Here is an 18,674-nt window from a genome sequence, read left to right on the forward strand (position 1 = left end):
CTTCTCTAAACCAGGATAAAGAAATAATTTTCTTTATTGCAAATAGTTCTCATCCCACCTTTAAGGAGTTATACTGCCTGTTTATAGAAGTTATACAATCTACTTATAGGAAGAAAACAGTTCAAGTGAATTGCAGATTTTCAGAACTGAATTTTAATGCCCAGTTTTCCTTTGTAAATACTTCCCCTCACACATTGTGTTACAGATAAGCCCACCCAACTCAAGTCAATAAATTACATTAAAATCAGGGTCCAGGAAGGTGACAGCTGCACTCTTGTCCTTTGTATGTGTGCGTGTGCGTACACGCGCACGTGCTCATACCCGACATTGGAGAAAATTGACTGTTGAAGGTATATTTTGATGCTTTCCCCTGATTTTATCTACATCGATTAGTTTATTTAAAAAAAATAAATAATAATAAAGCAAGTTCTAAAGTCATTTTAAAAATACAGAGTTATTTTATAAGTGAAAAAGATTTACATTTTAGATCTACTTTCCCCATTTAATCCCCTTCTCTTTCCCTATGCTGCTTCTATAGGTCTTTCCATTCTCCCCGCAGGTCCTGACTTACTCGTCCAGGTCCTGAACAGCAGCCAGAACAGTGCTTTCCATGGAGAAATGATGAAGTAGATACCGTGTTTCCCAGAAAATAAGACCTAGCCGCACAATCAGCTCTAATGGTGTCTCTTGGAGCAAAAATTAATATAAGACCCAGTCTTATTTTACTATAAGACCGGGTATAATATAATATAATATAATATAATATAATATAATATAATATAATATAATATAATGCAATGCAATACAATACAATACAATACAATACAATACAATACAATACAATATAATAGTGGGTATAATATAATACCTGGTCTTATATAAGACTGAGTTTTATATAACATATTATAGTAAAACAAGACCGAGCCTTATATTAATTTTTGCTCCAAAAGACGCGTTAGAGCTGATTGTCCAGCTAGGTCTTATTTTCAAGGAAACATGGTAGTATCTGCTAATGAATGAATCAATGAGAACTGCATTTTTTTTCAGATGGTTTCCATTTCCCTTTCTGTCTTCTTAATCTCACCCACTAGAGGGGGCTGTGAGCACACATAATTAAAGATAGGGCGCTTCAATTTTTTTCTACAGCTAGGACATTTTATTATTTATTTGCTATAATAGAAAAATGAAAAGTATTTTATCTGTGTATAAGTAATTTAACTGTAGGCTTTTATTAACGTATATAGACATCGCATTTTGTTTGTCCTGAGACAACCTCTGTCTTTATCAGTCATTTCCTATTAATTTAAGAAATCTCCAGAGGCACATGACATCGATAGAAATTAACTCTTACCCGCACTTGAAGACAGCTGTTTAAAATTGCATTTTTATACCAAAATACATGGACATGTATTTTTGTTGTACAAGAACAAGAAAAAAAATGTTTTTAAATAAAGAGACAGTTAAGGCAATTATAAAGTACAACATAATTGACTTCTGTATACAACACAGTTTGCAGCCTAAGTTGCCCTTAACATTTTTCCTAAATCTTGCTTTTAAGTAAGGTATCTTATTCCCTAAGCATTTTACAGAAACACACTCACTCACTCACTCACTCACTCACTCACTCACACTGACATTTCACATCTTTCGTCTAGAAATTAAAGCAGTATATTTTGAATCCCCAGTCTTATGCTGACACAATTTTAAAATAATTATAAAATGTATGTATTAATAATTATGTTTGGCCTTCAGTGACTCAAGAATTATAATTTGGTTATTTTCAGGTATATACAGTCATTGAAAATATTAAACCTAAAGTGAAATTCATGTTAGTTTATAAGGAATATATATAAATGATTTCTAAAGGGATAGTGATTTCTTTAATCCATATTTGCTTTGCTTTATTTTTAATGTTTCTGTATTGAAATGGGCTTTTATAACAATTTGTAAAGTATTTTTTATAATATTTTGTTATGACTCCTTTGCTTGTATTTTTGGAATCCTATCACATTACAGACAAGACTAAGCAATATTTGTCTATTATAATAGAGCATCTGGCATATTTCCTAGTATATTTAGCAACCTTAAAAAAAAATACAATACTGACTCCAGAAGGAATTTCTGGAAATAACAATTTATCATCTTTATAGCTCATTTATATAAAATAAATTATCTCGGTCTTTAACTTTTGTTTTGTTATGAAACCCATAGTAGACAAGATAGTGTACTACACATCTATTTGCCTACCATTCAAACTTAACATTTCAAACTGTTTTGCCACATTTACTTTAGGTACTTTTAGTTTTTTTATTAATTTTTATTTATTGAGGTGACATTGGTTAGTAAAATTATCTAGGTTTCAGATGCAGAGTTCTGTAATGCATCCTCCATGTACAGTAGTACCTCAGTTTTCGAACGTCTCCGTTAAGGAACATTTCGGTTTACGAGCACTGTAAACCCGGAAGTAAATGCTTCGGTTTTCGAGCATGCCTCGGAAGTTGAAGATGTTACTCGGCTTCCGGTAAGTGCAAGATCCTGAGGCTTAGCTGTCGGCCGTTTTCAAACGTTCCAGAACTTGAATGTTCTTCTAGAATGGGTTACGTTAGAAAACCGAGGTACCACTGTAGTGCATTGTATGTTCACCACCTAGAGTCAGTTCTCCTTCCATCGTCATATATTTGACCCCCTTTTCCCACTTTTAATTTTCAAGAAATAAATACCTATTGGACCTTCTTTGTACCTCTGTTTGTTCTCATTTTTTGCTCCCCAATAGTCTGTTTCTGTGTCTTAACAGGGAGGTATGTACACCCATGTTTATTATACTTTTATGTGCTTTTGTCTGAAAAATGTATATGCATCATACTGTAATTTACTGTTTTCTTTGACGTTATATTTTTTGGATTTATCAATGTTCATTGATGTGTCTGCATTTATACCAGACTGTCTCAATTATTATACCTTTGTTTTTAAATGCTATTTCATAAGTCAAGCACCCACTCCCCATTTAGTCTTCAAAATTGACCTGGCTATTCACTTTCATATATCTTTTTAGAGCAACTTTTCAAATTCCATGAAAGACACTGAGGATTTTATCGAAATTCCATTGATTTTTAAAGATTAATTAGGGGGAAATTATCTTCATAATGATGAAGCTTTTTATTTATGAATGTGATACCATCCTCCTTGCGTTGGCCTTTCTTCAGTCCTTTGTGGGACTTGGATGTCCTGGGCTGCTGTATTATGTATATAAAAAAGAAACCCGATTCTAATAAATGTTCAAAAAAGTCAGATAAAAGTAAATACATGCAGGTCATTTCATATTTTCTTCCAGTATCTTACATTAGAGACCATGAGGAAAATCAGTTTTTGTCTTCTTTTTTTTTTTTTTTGTCTTTTGTCTTTTCCTTCTCTGACCAACCTGTTCCCCTGCCATGATATAGGTGTGAGTGGAAGAGGTCAGAGAAAGAAAGACTAAATACCTTACCTCCTCACAAAACCTATTACTGGAATGAAGTAGTAGCATCTGGGAGTGGCTTATTCCCCTTTACTTTTTTCTCTCATTTCTCAAATCCGGACAGTAATGAGGAAAAATATAATCAACTGAAACAGTAATAAGCAGAGGTGGGAGGTTGGTTTACTGGCTCGTCTTTTTTCATATTCCCCCTATATAGCGTTTCTGTTGTAGAGAATCTCATCACTGTTACTCATTCTGACCTTGAACAGAAAAAAGAGAATGAGAGTCCCACAGTCATCAGCAGTCAGGACTGCTGCCTCATGCAGATGAATTAAATTTCCTGTTTCGTAACTCTTTTTGTTTATGATTTTTTCTTTATACAAATAAATGTAATTTAGGTTATTTAGCTTCTTGTTTTGAGTGGGTTTCAATTTCTTTGATAAACATTCTGCATCTGCCTCATTTTAATTTTCTACGTTAAAAGCATGTCAGTTGTGTGTAGATACCACATCTTCTTTATCCAATCATCCATCAGAGGACACTGGTTGTTTCCGTGTCTTGGCCACCATAAATAAAGCTACAATGAACATTGGAGCACATGTATCTTTATGGATAAATGTTTTCAGATTTTTGGGGTAGATACCCAGGAGAGGGGTTGCTCGTTCATATGGTAATTCTATTCTTAGTTTTTTGAGGTACCTCCACACTGCCTTCTATAGCGGCTGCACCAATATGCATTCCCACCAACAGTGTATGAGGGTTCCTTTTTCTCCACAGCCTCTCCAACACTTGTGACTATTTGTCTTGTTGATGATAGCCATTCTGACTGGGGTGAGGTGATATCTCATTGTGGTTTCTATTTGCATTTCTCTGATGATTAGTGATGTTGAGCATTTTTTCATATGTCTTTTGGCCATTTGTTTACTAACAACTGTCACCCCAGTAAGGTTTAATTTAAAAAAAAAGCATATCATTAATCTATAATTAAAGATATTTTTAATAGTAAGTTTAGCATATCTATAGAAATTAACTATCAAACATTTAATTAAAAACTATAATTGGTTTAGTCCTATATTTGAACTCATGGAATGTGTTTCATATTATGATATACAAACACAAATTAGTTTATAACATGTTTTCTTTTCATGGAACTTATAGGGGATGTATTACTTTGGTATAGTAGCACATTTTAAAATATTTTCTAGTATTCTTATAATGACAGTGCTTTAGTGATCACATTTAGTTAAATCTTACCTTAACTAAAGTTAAAAGAAGTTATTTTCAGAAACCTTATTAAATGGGTTTATTAATCAAACAGAGGTCTTGGACTTGATTTAGGTCATGGGTTTCTTAACTACTATAGTTTATCACTGCTAAGACTCAATCTTATTTTATACTTTAACATCGCTGAAATGGAAATATATCTTACATTTGAAAACACACACACTCACACAGATGTTTTGGTTTGGATACAGTGTCCTTGGGGCAGCTAGTTATTCAATACACACCAGTATAATGCACCATTATCCTTTCTGATTGGTCAGTGTCCTGGTTGTTGATCTGTGCCCCATATGGTTGTTAAATATTTTGAGTATTAGGAATTGTTCTCCATTTTCTAAAAAAAAAAAAAAAATCTATTTTTAGGTTGGAAGCTTTCTTAGAATTTATAGCCTCCATACCAAATTTCAGTCACAGAATTCAGAGGACCAAGCGACATCGTTAGTTCTAGAGTTTCATCTCCATGGAGGTACCAGTTATGGTCGGGGAATCAGAGTCTTGCCAGAAAACAACTCCGATGTGGATCATTTGAAAAAGTAAGCATATCATATACCTATAGAAATTGTAAATAATGCATTAATTCAACTGATTTTCAAGATAATCCTGTTCTGGGGTCGGGGAGCTAATGGGTTCCTTGTAGTTGATCGTCATAGCCTTCTGTGCCGTTATCCATTTTGTACAAAACAGATGAATTAAAGGAAACAAGTCAAGTGGTTGTAGTTTCAAATAGCTACATAGTAGCAGAGCTGGGGTTATAGTCTAAGGTTTCCATTAGTTACTTACACACTCACATCTACTTTGTGCACTTACATTCTCCTACCATTTACTGCGTTCTCCAAGTAGAGTAACAAACAGTGAAGACTGGAGTTTAGCTAACGTTTGGAAAACTTGATCCATATCTAGCATCACAAACAGATGATCCTGCCATGAAAAAAAAAGACTGCCTTTCTAAAGTGCCTGTGACTGCTAAAATAGGTAATCAAAGTGTTTTAGGGTATTTTTAAAACTTATTTGTTTCCAGAAAGTTAATATTACTTTAAATCCTCTTTTACATGCAGTTCTTTTCCTTGATGTGTTCCTAGCAGTCTGTTACAGAAACTTTTGGACCAGTGTTCTAGAGAAACAAAAATAAGTATTTTGCGTATCTTTAGAGATATAAAAAATACCCATTCAGAATATTGAAATGACGTAGATATTTTCTGTTTTAATATGTTGAAATCAATGAATTTAAAATCAATTAAATTACCTATTTCATATACATTTTCAATAATTTCATTTCAGTTTCACTACTTTGTTTTTTTTCCAAGTCTCTATTTTTTGTGTTGCAGTGTATAGCAGTATAATATTTTACTTCTTGAATCTAAAGTGAGATTGTTCTGACTCAAAATGTTATCCATTAAATTCCCAATTTATTTTTGTTTTCAGTATTTCATCATCCCACTGTTACACTTGTATCTTTCTAGACTCATATTTTTTTTTTTTTTTTTTATAAATTTGGGGGCTCTCTTGAAACACCACATAATCTCATAAAAGTTACAGACCTTCTACTAAAGAATGGATACACACACACGGAATTTTTTTATACAATTTTAGTGAGTTCTTAATTTCTGTGGGTAGAGCTAAACTGACCGTGTTGACTTTGTTTTATGCAATTGAACTTACATTCTTTTACTTACAGGGCTTTAGAATGTGCACGTTTGACAGCCAATCAGTGTTCAGATGATACGGGTCAATTAGACTATGAGGACAGCTTTCCATCAAGTAAGTACAATTTTTAACATTAACAGTTCAGTTTCTGCTAAGTAAAATGCCTTTATCAACATTAATTCTCCCTTTTAATATCTTCCTATCTCTGTCTCTCTTTTTTTGAATCCATATTCATTGTAAACAAACATGCTAAGTCTGTGTGTCCTATGCCAAGGTAAACATTGTTCTTCCTTTAATTGTATAATTACATGCTCAAATTGGGGTGGTAGGGATTAATGGATTTGTTATATGTGTAGTATTTATGTATATATGTTTATGTATATGTGTGTGTGTTCATTAAATATCTGTATTAATTTCTTAGGCAACTATTTTGCATGTCAGTATCTAAAAGGAACAAAGGTTGTTTTTGCTGCTTTATTTCAAACAGCCTAAGTATTTTTTGATTGTACAGATCTTAGATGTATACATGATTTCCCCCTGCCTTTATTGAGTTAATCAAATACCTAATTGAAATATATTGACAAACAGTTGTGTATTTATAATATTGTCTACCTGAATAGGTGACTATTCAAATCTCTAAATTTTAAAACTCAATCTGTAAGGAGTTTTTCTTTTATCATTTTGTCTCCTTGTACATACTGGGACGTAGAATCTATGTTATCTGGTATATATACAGAGGGTGCCAAAAAATATACATACACATTTTAAGAAAGGAAAAAAAACTATTAAAATTGTAATACTCAATATATACCAATTACAAAAGATGAATACAAGTCATGTGTACACATTGTTTTGGCCCTCCCGGTATAGCTATCCTATATATGTATTTTTTTTAGAATCTAACTCCTTCTCTACTATTAGCCAAAGAATCATTTTATCAGGATTTACTCTCATTCTACACCAGTAATGATAAGCATTAAAATTAACATGTGTGTCTTGGTAGGCACTTAGTAAGTGCGTACATGCATGATTATTTAATGTTGACAGTACTCCTATGAGGCTGATAATATTTTCTCCTTTTTACAGAAAGGAAATTGAGGTTTTGAGTAATGGGGGAATCATGTAATTTGCCAAGGGTTACTTAGCTTTGAACTGATGGCAAAGTCAGATTCCAATGCAAGCTATTCGATTTTTTTGTATATATTTTAAATTTATGTCTTCTTTCTCTGCCTTAAAATTCTCCACATTTCCTACTGCCTTGGTGATGGCATTTTAGCCTGAGCTATAATTACTTGAACAACCATTAGGAGGCCAATTTAGTTTGATTGACAATCATTTAGAAACAGTATAATTAGTAATTATACTTTTTAAAAATTTTTGTTAAATGTACCAGGGTGACATTGGTTAGTCAAATTATATAGGTTTCAAGTGTACAATTCTATAGTGTATCATCTATATATTGCATTGTGTGTTCACCACCCAGAGTCGGTCCTCCTTCCATTACAACGTATTTGGCCCCCTTTACCCTCTCATACTACCCCTTCTCCCCCTCTTATAACCACTATACTGTTGTCTGTGTCTGTGAGTTTTTGTTTGTTTGTCTTATTTGTTGCTTTCAATTTTATATCCCACATATGAGTGAAGTCATATGGTTCTAGACTTTTTCTGTCTGACTTATTTCGTTTAGCATGATAATCTCAAGATCCATTCATATTGTCACAAATAACAGTATTTCATCTTACGGCAGAGTAGTATTCCATTGTATATGTGTCCCACATTTTCTTTATCCAGTCATCCATCGAAGTTCACTGTTTGTTTCCATGCCTTAGCTACCATGAATAATGCTGCAGTGAATATAGGGGTACATATATATTTACAGATAAATGTTTTCGGAGTTTTTTGGGTAGGTAACCAGAAGAAGGATTGCTGGGCCATGTAGTAATTCTTAATTTTTTGAGGAACCTCCATACTGTTTTCCATAGCAGCTATACCTATTTACATTCCCACCAGCAGTGTATGAGGGTTCCTTTTTCTCCACAACCTCTCCAACACTTGCTATTACTTGTCTTTTTGATAATAGCCATTCTAACACGTGTGAGGTGATATCTCATTGTGGTTTTGATTTGCATTTCCCTAATAGCTAGGGAAGTTGAGCATTTTTTCATATATCTGTAGGCCGTTTGTATGTCTTCTTGGGAGAATTATCTGTTCAGGTCCTCTGCCCATTTTTTAATTGGATTGTTCTTTTGTTTTTGATTTGCATGAGTTCTTTATATATACTTGGGTATTATCCCTTTGTTGGAGGCATTGTTTTTAAGTGTCTTCTCCCATTCAGTTGGTTGCCTCTTTGTTTTGCAGATGGTTTTTTTTGCTGTGCAGGAGCTTTTTAGTTTGATATAGCCCCATTCATTTATTTTTGCTTTTACTTCCCTTGCCTTTGAGATAAAATTCATAAAATCCTCTTTAAACCAAAGGTCCATAAATTTAGTACCTGTGCTTTCTTCTTTCTCCTTCTATGCAATTTTTTTTTTTTTCAGGTCTTATGTTTAGGTCTTTGATGCATTTTGAGTTAATTTTGGTATATGGTAACAGCAGTCTAGTTTTATTCTTTTGCACATGATTTTCCAATTTTCCCATTACTGAAGAGGCTTTCTTTTCTTAATTGTATGTTTTTGGCTCCTTTGTTGAAAATTATCTGCCCGTATATATGTGGGTTTAGTTTGGGGTTCTCAATTCTATTCCATTGGTCTTTGTGTCTGTTTTTCTGCCAATACCATGCTGTTTTGATTATTGTCACTTTGTAATACAAATTGAAGTCAGGGAGTGAACCTCCAGCCTTGTTCTTTTTTCTCAGGATTGCTTTGACTATTTAGTCTTTTGTGAGTCCATACAAATCTGATGATTTTATTTTTGTTCTATTTCTTTAAAAAACGCTGGGATTTTGATGGGGATTGCATTAAACCTGTTATTGCTTTGGGTGATATGGCCATTTTAGTTATGCTGATTGTTCCAATCCATAAACATGGAATATTTTTCCATTTCTTTGTGTCCTTTTCAGTTTCTTTTAATAATATCTTGTAGTTTCAGTGTATGAGTCCTTCATATCCTTTGTTAAATTTATTCCCATTTTGTCCTTTTTGTTGAAATAGCAAAAGGAATATTTTTTTCTCTTTTTTTTTCTTTTCTGAAGTTTCATTGTTAGTATATACGAACACAATGGATTTTTGCACATTGATTTTGTATCCTGTAACTTGACTGCATTTGTTTAGTTTCTGACAGTTATTTTGGTGGAGTCTTTACAGCCATAGCACCCTGACAGTCCCCAATCTCATCTGTAATTACTCTTTTTGAACTCTCTTTTCTCCTTTTAAAAGGATTTTAGAATTATTTTTAAATTACAAAAGTAATGCAAGTCATAATATTAAGTTTCATAGGTTTCCCATGCCTTTAAGCCCACTCCCTGAGGTAATGTTAACAGTTTAGTGTGATTCCTTCAAAACCTTCACGTTTATACAAATACATATGTACATATACTGGTACATAAACAAATAGGACTTTTCCCTCTGTTTAAAATTTTTACAAAAATGGGACCATACTATACCAGTTGCTTTATCGTAGACTTCTTTCTGGCATAATTTATATAGCTCAAACTCATTCTTGTAATAGTTGCATTACATTTTATTGTATGTATCTTGCATTGTTAATTCAGTTGTTTTCCCTTTGATAGACATTCAGGTTATTTCCCATTTTTTGCTCTCACAAATAATGCTTTAATAAACATTCTGAACAGTTGCGCTTTCATGTTTTTATTTCTGTAAAATAAACTCCTAAAAGTGGGGTTGATGGATCAAAGGGCAAGCATATTTCTCAGCTTCATAGCTTGTGCCAGATTACATGCCAAAATGTCATAGGATTCATATGCAAATAGCCGTGTAGCAGAATGTCCTTCCCTGACACTCAGCATAGTGGAGGTTAACAATATGTGTAATTTGTGACAATTTGGAAGGTAAAATGTGTTATTTAATTTCTCTGACAACTTGGAAACTTAAAAATCTTACGTATTTAACAGCCCTTTTTACTCCATCTTTGAATTATCTGCTCTTACCCTTTATCTGATTTTCTTTTGGGTACTTTATGTTTTTTTATCAGTTTATAGGAGACCGTGTATACATTTTACACATATTTTCTCATTATTTGACTACTTTTAAGGTTTTTGCCATTATTTTCACTTCATGCAGAATGGCAAATATTAAGTAATCAGGTTCATTGAAATCATACACTACCAGTTTATGTTGCCGTGGATTCTTACGCCATTTATTAGTTATGCCCAGGAAGAAAGACACATGTTTATATGTGATGCCCCATAAATTATCAAAACGTAATTCTATTATACATTCTATTGTACATAATACAATGTAAGTTAAAGTAATTACAAAGTATGGATATTTTTCAAGTCTTAAATTCTTCATTTTAGAAAGCATTATTAAACTTATTGCTGTGTTCACTACTTTTGCTTTCTTGTTAAAGTAAAATCCTATTTTATGGTGATCAGCAAGTCATCCAATTGAATTTAGTAAGTTTATGATTTTTATGCATCTCTCCCTTTATTTCCTTCACAACATATTTTTCCAAAATAATAAAAATTTTCAAATGTGCAGAAAAATCGAAACAATTATACAGTAAATATTCATATACCCACAGCCAAAGTCTTTCTCCAATTAACATTTTATTCTATGTGCTCTGTCATCTATCTCTCTCTTAATCTGTCAGTTCATCCTTTTTTTTTGATGCATTCCAAGTAAGTTGCAGACATTAGTATACCTCCTAAAGATTTCAGAATAGACATCATTAACTAGAATTCAGTATTTGTTTCGGATTCTGTTTTATTTTTGAGGTAAAATTATATGCAATGAAATGGACAACTTAAGTACTATTTCATGAGTTTTGATTAATTTGTGTGACCTGAATCCCTCTTAAAATGTAGAACATACACTTGTCACAGAAAACTCCCTCATGCGTCTTCCTAGTCAGTCCTCATCACCACCACCATCCCCAAAGTTCTGAGTTTTCCCCACCATAGATTGGCTGCACCTGTTCTAGACCTTCAAATAAATGGATTAATACGTTATATGTTTTTGTACATACTGTATGTTTTTTTATATTCATCCACATGGTTGCATATATCAGTAGTTTATTCCTTTTTGATGCTAGTAGTATGCTATGAGGTAGACCTTTTTTTTTAAATATGAATTTTCAGTTGTTATAGCACCATCTTTCTTCTGTAAGATGGCTTTGATGTCTTTGTCAAAAATCACATGGGTAGATATGTGGATTTATTTCTGGGCTTTCTGTTTAACACTTAAAAATATGACGTAAGCATTTTTTTTTTTAATACTAATTTCAAGTTGTTACAGCACCACATGTTGAAAACAGTTTTGCTTTCCCTTTGGATTGCTTTGCTGCCTTTATCAAAAATCAGATGATTATGTAAATGTGGATTTATTTCTATTTAATTTTGTTCTTAGGTTGGTCAGTCTTTATGTCAGCACCATACTGTCTTCGTTAGTACAGCTTAATGTCAGTCTTTACGTCATGTAGTATAAGTACTCCAATTTTGTTCTTTTCCAAGATTAGATTCTAGATTGTTTGCATTTCCACCCAAGGGATAGAGTCTGCTCTTCTCTTTCTACAGTCAAGCCTCTGTAATTTTGATTAGGATTGTATTGAATCTACAGATCAATTTGGGGGAGAACTGATACCTTAACAATATTGTGTCTTCCAATTCATGAACATGGCATATTTCACTGTTTGTTTAGATTTTTTTGAGTTTCTCTCAGCAATGCTTTATAATTTTGAATACCACATTGAATTTTGAACGGATTTTAAAACTGTATAATTCCTTTTCCTTCTCCTTTCTATAGGCTCTGGATCAGTATCACTATATGAGGAAGAACGATGTCAGCAATTATCAGCTACAAGTAAGACCATGTTTCATTTTTGAAATACGGGCAGAATAGCATCATAAAACCTGTCCTTATGCTTATCAACAAATTCATTCCTATCTATTATTGAGATCAGATATCCATGAGGGCAAAAATATATCTATATTTATCTTACTCCTCCACCTTATCCTAACTCATAAAATGGAACCCAGAAAGACATATGTTTTTACATTAAATATGTATTTTAAGTCATGTGTCTGCAAGGTTTATGGAACCTGCGAGTATACTCTTTGACAGTACAGTGGGGCTTATTTGAGTTTGAGAATGTAAAATATCTTACATGGCATTAATTTTAATCAGTTCACATTATGCACTTAGCAGTATGTCCATAAAAGAGTTCCTTACAATATGCTCCAAAACTTTAATATTAACAAAAATAGTAAATCTATCACATGCCCTCCTTCTGTTACTTCAGCTAAAATAAAAAATAAAAATTTAAGAAAAAAGTGTTTTTAAGTACAGGTATATTAAATGATGATCTATAATGTACTATTATAAAATGCATTTCTCATTATTGGAGAAAAGATATATAACTACTATGAAATGGGGGAAGGCTAGAAGAAAGAAGCTGGTGATATTGTATTGGAATTGGTAGTGTCAGTATGTACTCATGGTTTTATAGATAGATACAGAAATAGGTATAGATGTGTATTATTTGTGTATCTGTATCACCCATGCATATTCATGCATATATTTGTAGGTCATGATGTGTGTAGTACAGGTGTGAACATGTGTACACATATGCCCAACCTCTGTCAACGAAAGGGCATGGAAACAATGGCACCCAGTAGCAATGAGCACACTTAGTGTACAGATCTTAGTTTACAAATAATATTCTGCCTTAAAAGAAATCAGGGCTCCTTGGAGTAATAGAACATTCCTGGGTTGGGATAGGAGAATTCCAAGATGAGTCTAGAATAATTCTCAGTTGATGATGAAACATATTTAATATGGTACAATTTGAGCATCAAAATAAAAAATACTGATGTTAGAATAGAACTTACTGAGTAAAGTAGGAATCTATTACTCCATGTGCATAGTAAATAAAACAACAAAACAAATAAATGAGGTTGAATGGAAAGCTCTTATTAAAGTTTAATGGCAACTAATAAATGTGAAGGGAAGGATGGAGTTAGGAAAAAACACGATTTTGCAACCATGATACTAATAATTCATTTAATTGTGAATTACCCATATGTTCTAAACTAGCAGGGTCCTAAATGTTTAGTGTAAGATCGGGATATTTATATTTCCCCAAATACTTTCTTATTAGATAAAAGGGAGAAAAATAAGTTTATAGTGGAGAAACCTGTTGAACACCACCACCTTCACTAACTGAGTAGTGGTGCTACCTCCAGGAATGGAAACACTGATGTCCTCTGCCTGGTGATGTGATGCACCAGGATGCCCACAGTGTGGCTCATGTAGTAGTATTCCTGCCCAAATGCATAATTTGTATCTAATCATGAGAAAAAGCACACACACCAAAAGAAATGACCTCTCCTCAAATTTATCAGTGTCGTGAAAGACAAGGAAAAGTGAGGAACCATTAACCTATGTTAAAGGAGTTTGAAGAGACAGGAAAAGTAAATGCATTGCATGCATCAGGATTGGAGCCTCAATCCAAAAATAAAATGCTAAATCAGAACATTATGGGGACAGTTGGAGAAATTTGAATTCAGTTATAATATTACATTAATGTTAAATGTTCTGATATTGAAAATTGCACTGTATTATGTCAGTGAAATTTCTTGTTTGATGTCAGTGAAATACACAGTGTGAAATATTTAAGGATAAAGGAGTGTGATGTCTGGAAATTATTCTCAAATGATGCATATATATATATATACACACACACACACATATATACACACACACATATGTATATTAATTGTATATCTGTAAGGTGTGTGTGTGTTTGGAGAGACAAATGGAGATAATAAATGTGGTAAAATGTTCATAAGGTTGGCAATACAACTTAGATTTTGTTGTATCTGTTTGGTTCACGGGGATTCAAGTCATGACTATATTTAATATTCTTAATCTAAAAATTTTTTATAGTTCTTACAGATCATCAGTATTTGCAGAACAGCCGACTATGTACTATTTTGAAACAAAAAGCTCCTCAACAATTTCGCATCCGAGCAAAACTGAGGTCATATAAGCCCAGAAGCCTCTTTCAGTCTGTTAAACTTCATTGTACTAAATGTCATTCACTGTAAGTATTTTCTATAATAAAACAAGTTTTCACTTCATAATATTTGTATATATACCATGTTTCCCCGAAAATAAGACCTACCCCAAAAATAAACGCCAGTTAAGATCGTCAGACAGACGGACACATTTAGTACCTTATGACGATGTTCCAGAAGATGGCATGACTCTATTTGAATAAATGTATATTGTTGTACATGAAAAAATAAGACATCCCCTGAAAATCAGCCCTAATGCATCTTTTGGAGCAAAAATTAATGTGAGATCCAGTTTTATTTTCAGGGAAATATAGTATAAGACCTGGTCTTATTTTTGGGGAAACATGGTATGTTTATACGTATATATGAGTGTGAAGTCCTGGCAATGAGTAAATTTTTATTGAATTTACTAGCTCTGATAAATGCAAACAAAAAACTATGAAAATATTTGGAGAGACTTACTCATTTGTCACAAAATTAAAATTCTTAATAATAAGCCATTACGGACTAAAATTCTTAAATAGAAAAGACTTCCGGTTAGTTGAAATTTTTAATTAAGTGATACAGAAAATCTTGTTGGAATTATTTCTGTCCTGCTTAATAACTACAGTATAGTAATTATTATTTTAGTAATTGAGAATTTCTCAGTGCCACAGTCTTTATTCTAATAAACATCAATTATTTCATAAACATAAATAAAATTATAAGACAATGAATGTGTACTTATTAGCTCAAGCCATATTCTGAAAATTATTTTTAATCCCCCTCCTTTTTTAATGCAAGTTGACTGTCTTCCCTCTATATTGTATGTGTGTGTGTATATACATACATGCATATATACACACACACACCTCCGTTATATTTATGTATTTATATATTATTTGTGTACACTTCTTTGTTCATTAATACACATATATTCCCCTCCTAAATCTAGGCATTATACTGTTTGTGGAAATTTTTTATCATCACATCTCCTTAAATAAAATGGGGATGTCCTCTACCTGTTTAAGCTTGAAATGGTAGTTGGAGTTAAAATATAAATATAGATTTTAGATAATTCTTGAAGTGTTATCAAATTATAGTTCATCAAATTCTGTAACAACTTTTGAAACAAAACCACGGTCTATGATCATTTCTTAAACAAATAAGGAAATTACCTCAGAAAGGTTAAGAGGTGTTATCTACGGGTACACAGCTGGTGGTATCAGAACCAGGATGAGGACACAGACCTTTGGATTTAGATCATTCCATCTGTACTCTATCATACTTGACCATATGACTTTCTAAAATTATTATTATAGATTAAAAGGAATTGAAAGTAATATTGGTTTGTAAAGTAGGTGCCCTAGGAAAGTGAGATTACTTAAAATGGTAAGTAAAGATGGGACAGCTGCATTTTCTCTTCTCGGTCGGAAGTTTAGCATTCTTTACAGAGGAGAACAAATTGGTGCCAGAAACAATTATAAGTAACCTTGGTATCACAAAACCAGGCAAGGAAATTGCTGGCAGTTAATGTAATTATGATATCGATCTACTTAGACATGAAATATTATCAAATATCTTTCTATTGAATCAGTCATTTAATCTGCAAAGTGAATTATCTCCCTATTTTAAAATAAGTAGCTGGCTTATCAGTATATAAACAATTTTTTTTAATTGGATAATTTGCGAAATTTGAATTTCCAACCTTATGCCAATTATTTTGTGTTGTTGCATTGTTGATGATTTTAGGCGAGAAGTTCCATATGAGGGTGATTTGGATATAATTTTGCAAAAGGGTGCAGCTAAAACCCCAAATACCAAACTACAAAATACATCATTATATGATTCAAAAATCTGGACCACTAAACATCAAGGAGGACGAAAAGTAGCTATTCATTTTGTGAAAAATAATGGTAATCTCCCACTTTCAAATGATTGCCTAATTTTGATAGAAGGTAAGATATTTATGTTACTGCCTTACTAGATTACAGCTTTTGCTTATATCTTTCTGTAATTATTAAATATATTTTAGGGGCTACCTAGGACATATAAAGTCAAAACAGTGTTAATTTAAATTTCATAAAATGGAATATATTATCTATAACAATTAGATTCAAATATATACGTACACACATATGTAAATTGATCTGATTGACATTTTGAAAGTATACATTAAACTCAAGTATTTACATTTGTTCATTTTGTTAGATTGCTACTTGTGATCTTAATCAGATCGAAGCAGATTATCGAGCTGAATAACATAGAGGCTGCTTGTTATATATAGTTTCTGTTATCTTAGCCTCTGGATGTCACTGTTGTTTTATAAAAGTAGAATGAAAGTCGTGTACTGATCATCTAAATCAAGGAAGGGACCCATGAAACAATTTAAAATAATTTGACATGTTTTGAAAAAATGAAACTTTGAGTCATATTTATTTTTGTATTGGCTTTCCACTTTTGTCTTATTTTTATCTAGTATTTATCTAATATATATACCACATATTTTTTCCATGCCAAATTTAATGTTTCATTATTTTCCTTGAGACTTTTCTTCGTTAATAATCCATAATAAAAGGAAAACATCCTCTTTAATTTGCATTATAGAAATCTTTAGTTTCATTTTATAAATGAATGATCTTTACTAAAGTGGGTCATGGTCATTTTTGCTGACATTTTTCTATTTGTAAAAGTAATACATAATCCTTTTAGAAAATATGTATATATAAGAATACACGTGTATAAACATTGGTATCATTTTCATGAACATCTCTTGTTTTAGTATATCTATAGTATACCAGAAGCTATTTTAATTAATTTCTGTGTATTAATTGAATCATCGCAGCAGTCGTATGTAGTTGGTACTATTATAAGCTGTTTTTATGCATGAGAAAAACTGAACCACAGAGAAATTAAGTGTCCCAGTTTTTTGACATAGTAACTCTAATGAACTTCATCTCCCCCTGGGTGAAGTGTAATTATGGGACACAAGTAATGAAGTAAACATTCCCCAATTTCTAGTAAAGTTATCCTAGTCTGCATCTGCTTTAGCAGCATATGAGATTATTTATTCCCCTACCCTCATCATCATATACTAGCACTTTAAAAACTTGGCTACTTTGAGAAGTGAAATGTGATATCTTATTCCATTAGCAATATTTTAATCTGTACCAGGAGACTGATGTAAAAGCAAAAAGACACAACAGACACATGCATACAAGAAAAACTGGAGTATTTGTACGCTGTGAAAATAAAGCCATGGTTTTAGGAGATTCTGTACGAACTGTCCTTGTAGGGCCAACTGAAAGGATGCCATGCGTACCTCAGGGCTCCCCTGTGTTATCCTGTCTCCCACAGAATTCTGTGCTGGCCACGTTGGCTTTGAACGTCCAAAGGGAGCTTGAATAAAGAAGTCCTTTAAGCTCCCAATCCTCTTTAATAACCGTTCATCTCACAAACTTTCAGTCTCATCTCCTGCAGTGCCTCAATTACCATCCTACCCTCCAGCCATATCGCACTGCTGACAATTCCGAGTCCCAGTATATTTCCTTTGCCTTTTGGCCGTTCCATTGCTGTTCTCTGGCCAATTTCTGCTCTAGTACATCTTCAGAAATAAACTCAATAATTCCCTTTATTCAGCAATTCATGTTGAATATTTAATGACCACCTATATGTATATACCAAGCGCTTTTTCTGATTCCCCAGGCAGATTGGAGTGGTTCTTATTATGTCCTGTATGAAATTCCAAAAGAGCACTTTTCTTCTGGTATTATATTTGTGTTATATCTGTCTGTTTATAGATTTGCTTCCTTATTAGAATGGAAGCTCCTTATGGACAGGATATATGTTCATTTTAATCGATGTATCTTCACCTTGAGTAGTGCACCTGGCATGTAACTGGCTCACAGCAGATATTTATTGAATAAATAAGTACATCCAAAGAAGTAACATTTTATCTTACAGAGCTTTTTTTTTTTCAAGTGGACACTTTTTAAAAAAATTTCAATTACAGTAGACATTCAATATTCTTTTATGTTAGTTTCAGGTGTACAGCATAGTGTTTAGATATTTATATAAATTACAAAATGATTCCTCACCCCCACCCCCATGAGTCTAGTACCC

The 18,674-nt window shown here is 32.7% G+C and overlaps 1 protein-coding gene across 6 annotated transcripts in view; it reads left to right on the top strand.

The window, feature by feature from the left end:
* Positions 1-18,674, top strand: part of POT1 (protection of telomeres 1) — a 73,560-nt gene that overhangs the window by 41,814 nt on the left and 13,072 nt on the right. For all 6 annotated transcript variants that reach the window (XM_074315648.2, XM_074315647.2, XM_074315651.2 and 3 more), the window contains 5 exons: positions 5,099-5,268; positions 6,411-6,493; positions 12,301-12,357; positions 14,443-14,599; positions 16,305-16,510. In XM_074315648.2, the coding sequence (XP_074171749.2) occupies positions 5,099-5,268; positions 6,411-6,493; positions 12,301-12,357; positions 14,443-14,599; positions 16,305-16,510 (673 nt within the window). The remainder of the gene's footprint in view (positions 1-5,098; positions 5,269-6,410; positions 6,494-12,300; positions 12,358-14,442; positions 14,600-16,304; positions 16,511-18,674) is intronic.

The sequence above is a fragment of the Rhinolophus sinicus genome, chromosome 8, assembly GCF_057876585.1.
Source record: "Rhinolophus sinicus isolate RSI-liver-muscle chromosome 8, RSI-T2T, whole genome shotgun sequence".
Lineage (NCBI taxonomy): Eukaryota > Metazoa > Chordata > Mammalia > Chiroptera > Rhinolophidae > Rhinolophus > Rhinolophus sinicus.